At 41.8% G+C, this 16,481-nt stretch overlaps 2 protein-coding genes across 3 annotated transcripts in view; one reads left to right on the top strand and one right to left on the bottom strand.

Annotated features, from left to right (window-relative positions):
• LOC128885399 (zwei Ig domain protein zig-8-like) overlaps positions 1 to 16,481 on the top strand; it is a 349,005-nt gene that overhangs the window by 182,892 nt on the left and 149,632 nt on the right. The window lies entirely within an intron of this gene.
• LOC128885398 (uncharacterized) lies at positions 8,348 to 11,271 on the bottom strand. Its single transcript, XM_054139429.1, has 2 exons — positions 11,074 to 11,271; positions 8,348 to 10,264 (listed from the first exon to the last, which is right to left on the bottom strand). The coding sequence occupies exon 2, from the start codon at positions 10,251 to 10,253 to the stop codon at positions 9,033 to 9,035; it is 1,221 nt and encodes a 406-aa protein (XP_053995404.1). The 5' UTR covers positions 10,254 to 10,264; positions 11,074 to 11,271; the 3' UTR covers positions 8,348 to 9,032.

Raw genomic sequence — 16,481 nt, forward strand, 5'->3', positions numbered from 1 at the left:
TAGAAAAGTATTATAACAACGTTCCCAGCTTTTTACAAGTCGTGGTCTCCGCTCGCGCGGACCCCTTTGATTCAATCTTACGTAGGAACCAGTCGCCAGGAAGTGGAAAAGTTTCAGAGAAGATCTGAAAGAGTTCTCTGTAACGATCAAGAGAAGCGACGTGAAAACGAAGATCACGTCACGCTGACATTCTTAGGACAGTCGGGGATGGAATTCAGATTTAGCGACCGGAATTTTGAAGAAAGTCGATGATGTAGCGCTTGGCGTGGTAAAGACCCCATTAAAAATGTAACACTATATCTTTCAACGCAGAAAGGTATCATTTTAAGTATGCTTTCATTTCTATCCCCAACCAAATTTTAGGTAAGCAATAATTTTGAAGAGTTCATAAAAATTTGATCATCTACCCTAGATGTCTACACTGTACGAGTTCAGAAATAAATTTCAACGTTTTCCAAATATCCAGAAACGCCTAACGTATGTCAAGCGCGCGCGTCATTTTATTGTCATATTTCCGGAGCGTAAATGGGAACGAACCCGTTCTCTTTTTCCTTTCACATTTTTTTTTCTTTCCTTTTTTTTTTCGCTCGTTCTGCAAGCTTGTCGAAGCGTTGCGTCGCAGACTTCGTTGTTCGCTGGCCCAAACACCCCAGCCACTATTCAACCGCGCACGTGTAAGCCGAGACCTCAAAAGAGGCTGGGAACTTGCAGACCTGCGGTCACACGTCGTCGACTATCGATTGCTCGACGCCACTTTGCGTCGTGTGTGTCTCGTGACGAGAAATCGAACGACCGAAGCTACCGGCTCCGCGGATCGCTCGCTCGATGGTATCGACTGGTATCGACTGACCGGATATTTGCGGGAACATACTCGCGGTAAATATTGCTGTCGTAGAATACACTTGACAAAGGCGGATCAGATGCGGTCGGGCTTCCCGTGTATACCGAACGGGACAAAAACGAAATTGTCGACTGTGAATCACTTTCTCGATCCTCCAGCTCATTACGCCTTTGTAGCGGTGACCCGTCATTTAGCGATATTGCACCTGAAAATGTTTTAGGTCTGGGTTAGGTCTGCTTACACAGAGAATATTTTAAATGGGGATAATTTGTAAAACAATGATCGTAATGTATTTATGTATCCAAATATATAAATAGATAGGCATTGTGATTATAAAGGATGATGCATGGAACAATGGTTGTGGAGTATATGCAAAATGATGCAAATTTATATCATATAAATTAAAATTTCTTTTTTTTTTCTTTTTTTTTATTAATTTTGTGATAGTTGTACCATTACAAAACAAAAAGGAAAAGTGATTTCTTCTCACTTTGAAAAGACTATGAACTCTCATTTAAAATACATTTCTGGTATTGCTCTAAAGTCAATACTAATCACTTCCGTTTCAGTTTACTCTATCAAACTCCTGATAGCTCTGTAGCTTATTTAACAATTCAGTCCCTGCTCTGTTTCGTCGATGAAATCGTAACTCAATACACTACTCAACCAGAATAGTTAAAACAAAATTCAGAGTGATTTCTCGACCAACCGTCGTCTCGTCGACTTAAACGATTATTTACTCGGTCAACTGGCCGTTCGTTTAATCTCCGCCATCTCTTAGGATCAGTGCGGGCTGATTAATAGAAAACCCCGCTGATTTATACCGCGAAATCCGAAAATCCATGGGAGGACACTCCTCCCTGCGATTTACGAGCCTCTGATCGCACTCGGTCGATGCACGTGGCGCTTTATATCGAACAGAATTTTACCCTAGAGAGAATAATTTCTTTGCTATGTATTACACATCATTCGACAGCTCTGTGCAGGGATATATACCACCTTAAATATGTGAAATAGTAAAGATGATTTAGTAATTAATTACAGCGGGATTAAACGAATATATTACGTTGTTCATTGCCGTTTAAAATACTGAATTTAAAAAAACTTTAATTGAACACGAATTGAAACTCCCTTTGGGAAAACATTTACCAAGGCATAAAGTTCACTGATACGCGACACGTAACCAAAAAAGTATTCGTCTCAGGACAAAAAAAAAAATTCTGTTCAAAGAAAAAGTCGCGAGCTCATCCATCAAGCAAATATTCCAACGATGCGGTGTGGAGAGGGGAGGAACGGGGAAGGAACAAGGGCGAGGGTGAGTTTTCGGGGGTGGTTCGGGGATATTTGACGCTCGACGATGTCGATTTCGCGCGAAGGATGACGAGGGGGCGGGTCTGGTGTCGGCGCGTTGATAGAAATGCAAATTCGCGTCGAGGAGGGGACTAGCGGGGGACACGGAATCGAACGGGGTTACACGGATACACGGGGTTCCACGGACCCAATTACACGTGTGACGATCAACACGCCGCTATAACAGTATGATTAGGGGGATGCGGGCAACGCGCGAGCGGACGAGCTGCTGGCCGCGTATCGACAGCCGGCAGGGGTGAATATCGACGTCCAATAATAGGATGGCCTTTGCGGTTAAAGTGATAAACGGAAAGATTCCAACGCACGTGTCGAGGGAGTTCGATGCACCCTGTTATCGGTAAGACACTGTGATTGATTAAAGTGACGCGCCAACGTCATAAATTAGTCCGCTAACGCGTTGGAACGCTCAATTTTCAGACATGGTTAGATTGGAGCTGTTTCATGGTTTAGAATTGTGGAATGGATTCTCTGTTTTGTGTATTATTAAGTTGTAATACGTGTGGAAATTGGCGAAGGGATTTTTGAAATTTCTACAGTTATTGACACTGTCCTCTGGATCAAAACCAAAAGAAAAACATACCCCTATCTTCCGTAAAATCAAACGACTTCCACTTCAAACATTCTCCTCCGCCTTTGGAAATGAATGAGTCGCAAAAGCGACCCGTCTTAGGTTCTCCGAACCTGTTTACGTCTATTCCGGTTACACGGTTAATTTAACGTCCCCTGGTTACCGCCGGAATGGGGTACGATCCGTGGATCACCGCGAGTCCCCCCGTGCTCCTTGCGCGACGATCTTGACCTACGGCACCCTCGGCGCGCCGTATCGCGATTCGCTCGCGGGATTTCGGAATAAATTGACCAACGTCGCCGTCGGGCGGTTGTTTATTTTCGAAATTAAATTGAATTGGCCCATAACTTGCTGGTCTATTAGCCCTGGGGACCGGGCTAGTTTGCCCGTAAATCTCCCGAGTATCGGCCCGGGTGGTGGCATACACACGGTGAGACTGAAAGAGAGAGAGAGAGAGGGGGGGGGGAGAGACGACGCCCCTGCAAGGTGAAAGAGAGACAAGGTGAAGGGGTTTGGCGATTGCCACGGGGGTGTGGGGATTCGATTCGCCCCCGACAATGCGTCCGGAAGCTCCCAGGAAATACATGGGCGTGGTGCCGAGATAAATGTACTCTTGCATTTGCATAGTTACCTCTCGTCCTCGGCCTCCATATCCTCTCGGTGCTCGCTCCTTTTCAGATTCTATATCCGCGCGCGCGAATCCCCATCCCTTCGCTGGACGCCTCGTTATCCCTCGCGCGAGGGTGCTTCGCCCTTGACGGAGTCTTTAGAAATCGGCGCGAGGAAAGCGCGCCTTGGATGCTTCGAATCGTCTCTTGGGTTAATTCGTCGACCTTGACTTGGAAATATTTCTTTTGCGCTGAGAAAATGCCTGAACGCCAGGGAACAACTGTTTGATACATTTTACCGTCACTCTTCAAAACAAGTATCAATTGCCATGATCTCGGTGTGCACATTTTTTTTCTTTGTATATTTTACGTGCATGGACAACCTCAGTCCAGTCATTACCCAAGCATAGTTAATTGGGTATTACGAGGATAACGTTATTCAATCGCACACCTTGTCAGTCGTATCTATATAGTACAACAAATTGCCCGGAAAGACAACAACAACAACAACAACAACAACAACAACATCAAATCGGAAACCCTACTCGAAATTCACCGGAGGTGAATCCTGTTTCGGAAATCCCGCGGGACGTTGTTTCCCGGAATTCGCCGACAAATGGCATTATTCATCGCGTTGTCGTTCGCGATCGATGCCAGCGAGTTTTCAGTTTTGAGAAATCGACGAGGACGGGGTTTATTAGAGATTCATAGAAAACGCGGAATGCATTCGCGTATCCCCCGGAGTCGCGAGCATATTTTGGCAGCGGTTCGGGTTTCTTGTGCCGAGCATGTATTATGACGATAAATTCCCCGCCAGGGATCTGTTTACGTCCCTAAGAGCGTTAAACTTTTAACACGGGAACAGTGGGTCGCATCCACGAGTATTCGGTAGCTACTCGTTCGCTTGGATAAATTTTCGGGGCTATTCTTGTGGAAGGAATGTGACACGTACGATGAATCCTGTCTAAAGTGCGCGACGATCCTGTAACAGGTGAGGAGGTGTCAGCAAAGTATCAGGAAAGAAATTTCAACGTTCGCGACGAATCGGAGCGTGTAATTCTCAAAAATTTAATAATCAAACCAGAAACAAATTCAGTAGCAAAGTATACATTTTGGACATGGCGAGTCTGTGAACGCTGGACGAATCTGAGGTTGCAATGGTAAATGAAACGGCGCAAATAACGCCAGGGACCTGGATACAGTTTCTGGTGGAGACAAATGTGCGTCGGTGGTAAACCATACTGAAATTCCCGCGGGACACTCCTTTTCGGGATACACACCGGATGGATTTATTTGGCCGATCGAAGCTACGCCTTTCATTATCAGAATGAATCGACCCTCCCCTGTCGACGAGGCCTTTGTGACCCGGTTACGAAGCCCGACAGTGACACCGTGTCGACGGTCGTTCGTGTCGATGAATATTTCAGCCAGTGGAAATCGAAGATACGACTCCAAGAGCTGAGAATACCGGTATAAATTCGCAGGATACACACGCCTGGATACTGTAGACTGTGGCAACGGAATTGGATGACGGGGAGCTCGCGTTGTTTTCCTTTTAAATAAACGCGAAGATGAATTCACCCGTTAGTCTCGCGCCCTTTTTTTTTCGCGCCATCCGATCCGCTTTTTGCGAGACGATGGCGAAACGGGGACGAAATGAAATTCTGGAGTAGGTTTCGTCGATTCGAGGGTATATCTGAGATGTGGTTGCCTTCGGGAGATTAGGTTCGTGTCAGAAATTTACTTGTACGAGGGTGAGAATTAAAAGGAAATCAAAATTAATTAATTGGTTCGTCATATTTAAACATATTTAAACGTATAAGAAATAGTTTGTGACAGCTATTGTCTAAGTACACGAGATATGTTTTTGTTTGAAATTGTATCTCTACGATGAAAAAAGAACTAAATTTATTAAAAGAAGCATTAACAAGACTTCATGAATGTATCAAATAAAAAAAATAAATAGACGATAAACTTTATCAGTGACGTAGCCTTGCAAATGCCAATGCTGCGAACGTTTTTGGGTCAGTCACCGATAACAACGAATGGCATAGATAAACAGTATTGAGAAAAATCGAGTTCTTTCCTGAAAACGAAACACTCGTGATTATTAATAAGAGTGTTTCTGCCAGAGATAAATGCGCGGCGACGAGAAATCCTGAAACTTAGTGGCGCATACATGGTTGCGGATGTGGTAGTGGTGCCATAAATTACGCGAGCTCGTGCTCACGTCATTCGTCTAGACTCGCGTGCGATCAGCTGCGAAGGTTCCTTCAGTTTCAGTCTACCAAGTGACTATGTCAATTTAGAATCGTGCTGTTGCACAACGCGCAGGTATATATCGTCGCGTTGCATGATACAAATGAGGTTGACTGAGTTATCGAATGAATTGTTAAAAATGTTCGAAAACGTTTATCTGTCCCGAATAAACAGATTGCTCGTTTTTGGACAAATTAATGCGATTTTATAAATAAAATCAAATTTTGTCTATGAAATAGTTTCTTTCGTAAACGTGAATAATAGTGATGCAATTCATATTTGTTATGCTTCCCTATGATCTTAATGAAACTTTCTAGGCACGATTCTTGTTCATTTTAAATTCGCATTATTCAGAATTATTAAATTATAACGTCAATTTATCAACATTACATTAAATTTTGTTTCAGCTAACTATTCATTCCGTCCATGTAGAATCATAGGAATTATTTTTATTTCATAAATAGTTTGAATTTATCAACATAACCCCGATGAAGTTGATCATTCAGAAAGGTCTGAAATGACTCCAAAACTTGGTCACACGTATGGACGAACTCGATAAAATTGATCCTCTTCATCTCTTAGAGGACAATTGGGTTAAATTCGATTCTCTTATCCTTCTTCCCTGTCGTTCAATTCTCCCGTTCATCCCAAGTTACATCTAATCTTATTTTCCACCATCCCCTGGTCAGCAATCTCTACATCCAGTTACGGAATTCTTAATTTTCGTTGAAACTCAAACGTCCCTGGGGACGGTCGAGTAGCTGTTTACGGGAACCGCTCTATTCCTACGACGAGATGGTTCCTTCGGCTACATCCGGAGCTATTAGAAAATTCAGCGAGGGTGGTATTCCCACTCTCCAACTCGTAACTGCGGAGCCCCGATTAAAGTGTCCCGTCGCGTTTCGGATTTTCGTGCTCGCTTTAGCCGATTTCAGTTCGCGCACTTCTTTCCGTAACTTCCCGTTCTTCCCATTTCGTCGTTTCGCGTTGCCGATCGTTAAACCAATCCAAACTCTTGCGGAAACTTCGACCTCAATCGTGCGAGGAGTATAACGGGTTGCACGGTGTTGAAGAAGTAACGTAGCTCAGGTTCCTTACAAATTAATTGTAGTTGAAGTACATGCTCGTATATCTATTTTTTCCAAATGTGTCATTTATCAATGCATGAAAATAAATTGAATAGAAAATCGATACACATTTCAATGTTGGCAAAGATCTATTTCTAGATAGAGTGTTATCCAGTGTTATGCAATGTTACAATGTTTCAAATATTTGTTTACAGATGGAAGATAAAAGACTTGAGATACCTTTTGTCGTGTAACACGTCTGTAGATAATGCTGTATGTCAACAGAGCCGCCACAGCCGGATACGATTTGATTTTCTATTATGTGCGAAGAATTCTTTAAACATTGAAACGAGGAAAAACACTATTTCCAATCAAACGAAATATTTCCGCAGATGTGTTCTTCGTCAGAGCTCGAAATATAATGGGTTAATGTAGCAAATCGAACTCGTTCGCTGGGCAATATGAAAATTAAAAACAACGTTTCGCGCGGAGAGCAATTAATCGTGCGTGTTTATCGTTTTCCACGCAAAGTGAAGGACATCGAACCAATTTGTTCCACTATCAATGTAAATAGAATACCTATGAAACCGCCGAACAACCATTATTCTAAGTACAGTTGGAATTATTTAAGTGTACGGTATAGTTAATCACATAAACGGAAATATTTGATTTTTATCAACACATGTCCAATAGCTTATGTAAACGAAGTGAAAACGAATTCGCTGCGAATTTGATAAGCGTTCGTTAATACTTGGGACATATATCACAAGAAACATAAACATTCTACAAATATACCACTTGTATCGCACACAGAACTGCCCGTAACTCTTCTATCGGAATTCAAATCGTGGCAATTAAATGGTAATCAACGAAACATGACCTAGGAGAAAGAGGAAAAAGGCATCCCTAATCACGGAATCGCGTAAAACATTGTGTTCCAGCGTCCCATCCCTTTCACAGTCGTTTCTTGGATTTCTTTTTACGATCGTTACACGTCGAACGTATTCTGCCAGTTTGCGTGCGTAGGACCCGTTTGCAAAAATATTTTCACGTGAGTCGCCCGTCATTTTCTTCTCATCCGTTTCCCTTACGCGAGGAGCAAAATTTAACAGGCTTAAAATTCAGGTTAGAGCGTAAGTGAATTTCCCGGGAGCCGTTGCTGCCAGTCTGGGAAAGTATATGGAAATGACAAAGTTTTTCTGGGCTCGCGGCGGGTGCCTCTATTTGAAAGGCAGATCCGTACTTGCATAGGCGAAAGAATAATTTCGCACATCGTCCCGTGCCGGTCGTCTCTATTTTGCGGGATACGCGAGGTCGTGGTGCGCGTATACTGAAAGCAGAAGCTTTTACCCGCGTTGTTACACACGTTTCCTTTGAAAACGTACGCCCATCATGCTCCGACAAATTCCCTGATAACGCTCTTTATCGCCAGGACGCGAACGTTGCATCGCGATAATTAAGGGAGCTCCAGGAAATATAATATCAATTTCGAAATAGCAATTTATCGACTGACAGCTCAAGCCAAACGCAACCCCGGGCACGAGGGTCTATATCACATGCACGTCAATCTCTTGGAGTACAAAAACTACTTAAAATGTCAAGGAGAGAATTTTGAAAAATATTAAAGACCTGCACTTTTATTACGTATGTATTTAAAAATGACATCATAACCGGAACACCGAATATTCGTTTTCGTCTGTAGTTTTAATAAAATATTACATAGTTTCAAATTATCACGCAACTGTCGAAATAGCTATCTTTGGAACAGTTCCTATATTAATTTCAGAAGTAAACAAGTAATACTCAGACATCGATGATTCGTTCCTTAAGTTTTCCAATTTTTAAATTATTTAGCAAAAGTTAAAATCCATTGTTTGTACTCATAAAAATGCCCTATCTTCTCATCTCCTAAGCTAAATCAAATATTGTCTCTGCATTTTTTCTTATTCTATAAGCTAACCTAATTTTAACGCATTTGCAAATTTCTATCCTCCGTCGTCTTATTTCAAATTAAATTGTTCTTCTTCTACATATTTTCCAAAACAAAGCCCAGATGATAGAGGGCTGAATCATTCAAGGCACATTCATATCAAAACTCACGCTTTCGCCAAAATTATTCCTTTGCATGGATTTACACTTAACAATCACTTACTACTATTATTAAAAGTCTTACAATTCTGAAATTGCTTTCTCCACGAGTTACATCCGCACAGTCTAACACTGAAAGCCATCAAACTCACAAATCCACACGTCTGAGGAGCAAACCTCTGTTGCCTCGGTATCCAGATTTCGGAGACACGCTACTAATACTAATTCGATCACACTATATCGTCCAGAACCCCGAACTCTTTCAGGTTTAACAGCATTCTCGCCAAAATCGCCGAGATTTCATCTCCGCCCAGCTCGTATAGAACGTCCAGCCTTTCATGCGATTCCATTTGCCCAATTTCCTCAGGTGTGAAGGTAGATTTGCCCATCGGCACAGCCAAGAAAAACGACGCGATAGTGTAACCTAACAAACTCTTCTTCCTAAATTCTTCGCGTATAGCCTCGTACGAATACGTCTCGCTAATCACATGGTCTTGTATATCATTCTCCGTCAAGTACTGCACCAAAGACTCGTGATACACTTTCAAAACGTTGACTATTAAATCCTTGTCGAGGTCTTCGGCGCAGTGAAGGCACAGGTACGTCGACAGGTCGATAACAGGCGACCCGTACCTCATCAAGGCGAAGTCGATGAGCATGGCTTTCAACTCGCCGTTCTCCTTCTTGAAAAATGTATTGTTTAGCGTGAAGTCGCCGTGACAGAGCGTGGACAAAGGTTCTTCAGGTTCGACGCACTTGTTCATATAATTCTCGGTCACGTTGTCCAAGAAGGGCTTCATCTTGTCGCAAAAGTCCTTGTCGTAGCCATTCTTGCGCAGGTATTCGATCGCTCTGCTCGACGTTCGATTTATCATCATCACAAACTCGTCGCTTGGATCATTGAAGTATCTCGTCTCCCATATATCACCGACAATACTGAAGAATTCTTCCTTTTTACGATGCTTCATAACGTATCCTTTCCCGTGGAACCTCGCGATCTCGCGGATCGCAGCCATCGTGTACTCTAGAGGAACGTTGTGCATCGATTTGCAGAGGCTGTATCCCTTTTTGGTGACATTCTCGAAAACCATCACCGACTCGGTCGGTGGGTTCTCGTCCGCGTAGATCAAAGACGAAAAGTCCTTGCTACCCATCGCGTATCTCCTGTAGAACAGGATCTCGTTGTGGAACTGAGCGTCTATGTGCATCATATCTCTGACGATTGCCAAAGGGGTGGGCCTCTTCACCACCAGACTCAGGGTCTTGGTCTTGGACGCGTCCTTCTCGTTGCTGTTCGCGGTGATCTTCACGAAGAACATGCTGGACACGAAGAAGCAATCATCGGGCGTCAACAGCTCGTAGGTTGCGTCATTGAAGTCCTTCAGGTTCGCTGTCACTTTGGCGACAAGGCTGTCCAGCCAGCTGACATCGTTCTCGCCGAAAACGTTCATCTTGGCATCACCTGGAAGGGCAAACAATTTTTCTGAATAATTTTATTCGCGTCACAATAGTCGAACTAATAGTGCGTCTATCGCGATTCAATAGTTTTTATTCAAGCTACAGTTTAGGTTAGTTAGCTATCGCATTGCAGGACCTTCATGAGTCATTAATTTTTATCTTCCGATTTTTCTTATAAGAATTGCGTCAACTTCGTCTTTAAGCCTGGTTAACCCTGAGCATTATTCAATTCATTTACACAAGGTTAACTCTGCGAGTGAAAAACGTGTAACGCAACGACTCAAATCGGTTAAACATACACATATATGAATGTCAACAATACACGACAAGCACGTCAAGCTTTAATGTATTCCTAAGAGGTTATTGCACAATTACTAACGGTGTTGAATTATCGTCTCATTCAATAGGTTGTCTTCAGTGGCTTTATGTAATGCGAAAAGCGTGTGCTTTAAACTATTTGATAGTATTTTTAAATTGCTCGTCATTGTGAGTAGTCCGTGGATTGTATCTCCCAAATAGTGTAACGTATATTTTACTGTCGATATTTTATGTAATCTTGCATTTACGCACATTTTCATGCACTTATTATGCAATTATTTATGCACATAACATGCAATTATTAACGAAATAAAAATGCGTGTAGACTCAATGTTATGTCAATGTACCTTGTTAATATTCAAGTTTCACGTATGAGCGTTCGCGTTCAGCAAAAGTCTTCCCCAAGTCGTAAAATGCAAACGTGGGAAGAAAACTTTACGAATTTTTGAAATATCCAAGTGTTCTCATCCTGTAAAATATAATAGACGAACTTACTTCGTTTACGTGTTATTCCAAATTCCTCGGATGCGACGGTCGCCGCGGTCGACGTCGAACAAGAAACTGAAGGGTAAGGGGTAAGGTCTCACTGGTATTAACAAAGACTGAAAAACTGTCCGAATTTTCCGATTATCGCACGCGAATCGGTCAAGGATCGAATCGAGCAAACTGGTAGAACGACTCCTTTTGGCTGCCACGGCTGCTGCCAGCGAACAGGTTTTATTCGATGAGGATTGTTGTGCTGGAGCTCGATAACATTCACGAGAGGACACGTGGTAGGTAGTGGGGATTCCAGGCTATGAAGGAGCGAATCGCTACCGCGAACAGGCTAAGTACACGCTCACAACGGCACGAACACGCAACGATACACGATTTGAAGGATGACTTTGATATAGTCGTATCATCCTAATATACTCGAGACGGCAGAATAGTCATCCCTGTCATCGTCAATTATATAAGCAAATTTTCTGTTGTTCTCTGCAGTATGCACAGGTCCCTAGCCACCTGACAATTCGTAGTTACTCTGGATCGGATTTCCTCTAATCTCCTGTGCGTGAATTTTGTTTCATCTTTTATAGAGAGATTATTTCTCGAGTAATTGTGCATCAGTAGAATTAACGTTAGAAATTGCAGGGCTTTGAATTTTCCTGCAATGAAACGTGTGCATTTTTTTTTTTAATTTCCATGACGAATGTAGAGCTGTCTCTTTTGTGTCCTAATTGGATACACTATGCAATGGAACCTTTTTGACTTTTTGCTTTGGGATTATGTAAATTTATCGCGCGAAACATGGTAAAAGCAGCAAATTTCTCGTAGTTACATCAACGAAAATAATTTTATTTATTAGTTTAACGTGTCTATTTATTATGTATAAAACATGAATATTTCACAACTATTTGTTAGGCGAAATAAATATTCTTAAATAAATTCCTTTTTTTCCTAGCGTATGATAATAGCTAGTTAATCGCTACAGTGCCAATTTTGAGAACAGATAAAGTATGCAAAACATAGAAACTCTTTTAACTTGTTTTGCAGCCATTTGTTTGCAACCATTATGGTCGATGGTGCACTTTTCAATTATTGATTAAACATTTTCTGGCGTGGTTGTGCGCGAGCCTTAATAAAGCAATTGGTAATTACGCGCACTTCCAACTCAATTTTCTACTGGCAGAGAGCACATGATTCAATGTCTACGGTTGAACAGAAAATATGCGTGTATGGATCTCATATTTTCCATGAGTCATGCTTGATTTCGTCATGGAACATTTTTCAGCGTCTTCTCTGAATTTATCTTACTTCCTCATCTACGTTTGGAAAACTTTTTGGTAATCTAATCGATAAATACCATAGTTCACACTCGAATCTGTTTCAACTTCGTTGTAGTACGATGAACTGTTTGGAATTATTTGGCGTAGAGTCAAAGGCTTCAGCACATGTGTCTTATTTTTTTGATCCCTTTTTAGATTGGCATTGCATCATAATTGAGGTCGTGAGGCTTTCAAGAACCTCTCTAAGTTACCTAAATACCGCTATAATATATAATATATGCAAAATGGGGTTTCTATCGCTGTTCGAGGTGTTCCATAATTTCCTATGCAATTAGAAAGTAATTTATGGAAAAATAAGAAACATATTTTGTAGGAAATTGTATTTTACATAAAAATTTATCCTGGAGATATCTTGGATGTGTGAGTTGGAAATCAATTCTAATTAAAAATTTTCGTTCATATTAATTCTGACAGAACAGAAACTTGAGGAATACTTGATGTTGCTTTCAACGAGTCCCCTTGAATTAGATTAATGAACTTTTTATGACACTGAGAGGGGACTCGGTATAGGAGATAATATTATATATGGGTATATCTACGTGTGCTATATTTAGCTCTGCGTTAGAAAACAACTGCAACTGTTATCGCTGATCTGAAACCGACCTCTTTCCCTTGACAAGAGTGTTCATGACATGATGCTGTGAGTTATTTAAAATTCAAAGGCATGTTCGAATTTTGATATATATTTATTGAATTACATAGGTGCCATTTTGTTGCACGACCTTTCTACCTTTTAAGGGATGTAAAGTTAAGGGATGTAAGTTATTTGTTTTAAATCATTCCGATATATTCAGACCTGTACCACTTACCAAAAATCGTCATGGAATTTCCAAACAACCCAATACTTTGCACAGAGGAATCGTCGCGCTGAGAAAAATAACTCAACAGTTCCCAAGTAATACCAGATCAGTAGATACATAAATTTAACAAATCCGTCTCAGACCTATTACGCGATTTCATCCACCCTCGACGTAAAATACGCTACCCGATTGGTTGAATAAATTGACGGAGGTCAAGGTTGTGGCCTGAATCGAGTCCCGCGGTTCAAGAGAAATTACGGATAGATCCATCGACTCTGGAAAAAGACCATCCATGGGAAAGGCTTTGAAGGAAAGTCTGCTTTGACAAAAGAGCGTAATCCACTTCTTCTCCGACTCTGATTGCACTCTTCGATCATTCCTATCTTAATCATGCTCTTTCACACATACAATCGCAAGTGCACTCGTCGCGCCTCGCGAGTTACATTAACCGCGTTTCTCCTTAAGGAAGTTCTTTGAAACTCGTTCTCATAAACGTCACCCGGCCCCTCGACGTTCTTTGACGAACACTTGTCGCTTGCACTCATTCATTTCATTCGACACGCACTGTACATACACTCCACTTGCGTGTTAAATGATTCCATCCATGAAATGCCTAACAGGCGTTTCTAGGTTACGATCAACTCTTGGATAACCGATTCATCGCCGACCACGGCTCTGTTCTTTTGTTGAGTCGAATAGATTTTTCTTTTATCGAAACGTCAGGTTAATTGTAGCGTATATATTATAATATTTAATTACTATATGATGCAGTCCACTCGTAAGTTTAAGTTTCCTACACTTACTCACTGAGAGCAATTGCGAGGAGCTGAGAACGTCTGGTGGTAAATTAAAAGCTTATATAATACTGAACGTTTGAGCAATGACGTCAATCATTAAACACGTTAACTCTTTATTGCATAAGTATTATTTTGTAAGCATAAGTATAAATATAAATATTTATGCAAGTATTACAAACGAAGAATTTTGTGTTTAGTTTGAAAAGTGAAAACTAAAGCATAATTAAAGCATCGTGGTAAATCTTTTAAAATTGCCCTCTAATAATTAAAAAAAAATGTGTTTCTCAGCAATCAGTCTCCCATGGACCCCATGAGCAACGAAACAAACCCCTTTAAACCTTTAAACAAAATTGGAAGCTCTCGAAACGTCAATTTCCATTCGATGTAAACTAGTTCCACGCGTTCCAACCTGCCTAGCGCTCACCAAATCACACCACGGGAGCGAAATGCGTAGAAATTAGAAGAACTCAATTCAAGAAACGGTGTAAGTGGATGCTTGATGTCTGGTCATCGTTTGCGGAGGGTCGCATGCCTCGTCAGCCGGAATTTTACCTCATTCCCTCAACTTCTCGCACTCGGGTTGTTTCTCTTTCAAAATTCGCTCCTTGGAAGGCGCGACGATCCCGGGGAGAACGGGCCGCGAGATGAATTTCGCCGAACAATACCGTTGGAACCGTGAAAGAAGAAAGGGAACCGACCGAGAGGAACGGCGGAAAAGCCACCGGGCGACTCGAGGAGGCGGAAGCCACGATCCAGAAAGGCAAGCAGCGCGAAATCGTCTTCTTGGCTCGCGAGACGAAATTAACTGAATTGGCTGCGCACGAGTGGACCCTCCTGACGTACGAGGCAGAATGAAAGCAGGGATGCCACGGGAAACGGCCTCGAGTGGAGACGCTTAAAGAGCGTTCGCGAGCATGCCCTGCTCCTGCCGAATAAATTTCACTTCTTTCCCGACAATACAGGGTGTCCACGGCCATAGGAGCTCACCTGAACGTCTTCATTTTACAAACGAGGAATTACAACACCTTCGCCTCAACGTGAATGTCTTTATATTTATTTTATTGTCTCTTCTTCTTTGTGACACGGAAATGGGTTTGTGGTGATTTCGGGGGAGGAAAATTGAATTGCTTTTTTCTTATTACTGATGAGACCTTCGTGTGATTTTCATTAACACGTCGATCGCCACGTCAACGGCATATGCGTGACAGTGTTTTTCACTGAAGCACGACAAAAAATAATTCTGAAAGTTGAGCAACAAAGGAGATGATTTTAAACGAAATTCATGAATTTTGACGAAGTTACAAAAATATACACCACGATAAATATTTGATTAGGTAGTCTCCGATAGACTAAAATAATAGTCAATCATAGTAGAAATTTTCAAGTATATTTGTCTGGCAGTCAACGTATTAACGATACTTATTGCGAATTAAGGAAGTGTTCGCTTACTTTTGGGCGACAGTGTACATCAGTAAGAAAGTCAACGGCAAAGTGGGATGCGTCTATCTGGCACAAGACGGCAAAGTAATTTGATCAACGTACAACAAATAAAGGAAGGAAAAGGACGGTTTAAGACCATAGGAATTCTCATTCTCCTCGCTGTTTGCGCTGAATGCTCACTAGAGAAAGAGGCGGAGGCTGCTCTTTCCGCGAACGATGAAAATATTTCTCGTGATTTCTTCATCGACGGTGGCGGAGGTTTTTGCATAATCGCGGTTGACGATGCTTTTTTGAGTGGTTTCGCGGCACGAGCACGAGCTAACCACCGACGTACCTTGACACGACGGATATGCAAATCCGATCGGTATCGAGCTTGAAACACTCCGTCGACCCTTGAATGAAATTTATGAAATTTTGGAGAAACCGAGCTGCCGACTACTCGCCGCGGGCTTATGAATTTTACATCAAACATCGCGGAACCACGCTTTGCGAGGGGGAAATTTGATATTCAAATAAATTATCCCGCAGCGTTTGTTCCGTGGGCTTCCTTGGCTGGATGCTGATTTTCGAAATCTCTCGGTGGCTAGAATTGTTCCTCGCGGGGTGATCCAGACTTGCTTGCTCCAAGATCGTTCTACACTTTCCCCTGTTCCAATAAAATGATCCAGTTGGTGTATCTGTTAACTCCGGTGGTTATAACGAATTTTCTTCGTGAACCTTTAATTCTACTCTCACCTTATTCCTCATCTAGTTCATACGCGATGAACAGAAAGTTTTATTTATTTACTTACTGTACCTCAAATATTCATTTTTATTCAGTGAGTGACAAATGAACTGTTGTTTGTCTTTTACTTGCTATTTGAAATTTTGATTTAGGCAAGAATTTTTCCCAAAATTCTTCTTAAAATATACAAAAAAAATATTCACGGAGTGTCACAATCTCGGCCTGATTATTTCGCCCCGTTTAATCAGAGTGACTTCACCGGAAGTTCCGCGACGCTTACTGGATCCGCAATTAGGTGTCCTCGACCAAGGACAGT

This window comes from Hylaeus anthracinus, unplaced genomic scaffold, assembly GCF_026225885.1.
Source record: "Hylaeus anthracinus isolate JK02 unplaced genomic scaffold, UHH_iyHylAnth1.0_haploid 11981, whole genome shotgun sequence".
NCBI classification, from domain to species: Eukaryota; Metazoa; Arthropoda; class Insecta; order Hymenoptera; family Colletidae; genus Hylaeus; species Hylaeus anthracinus.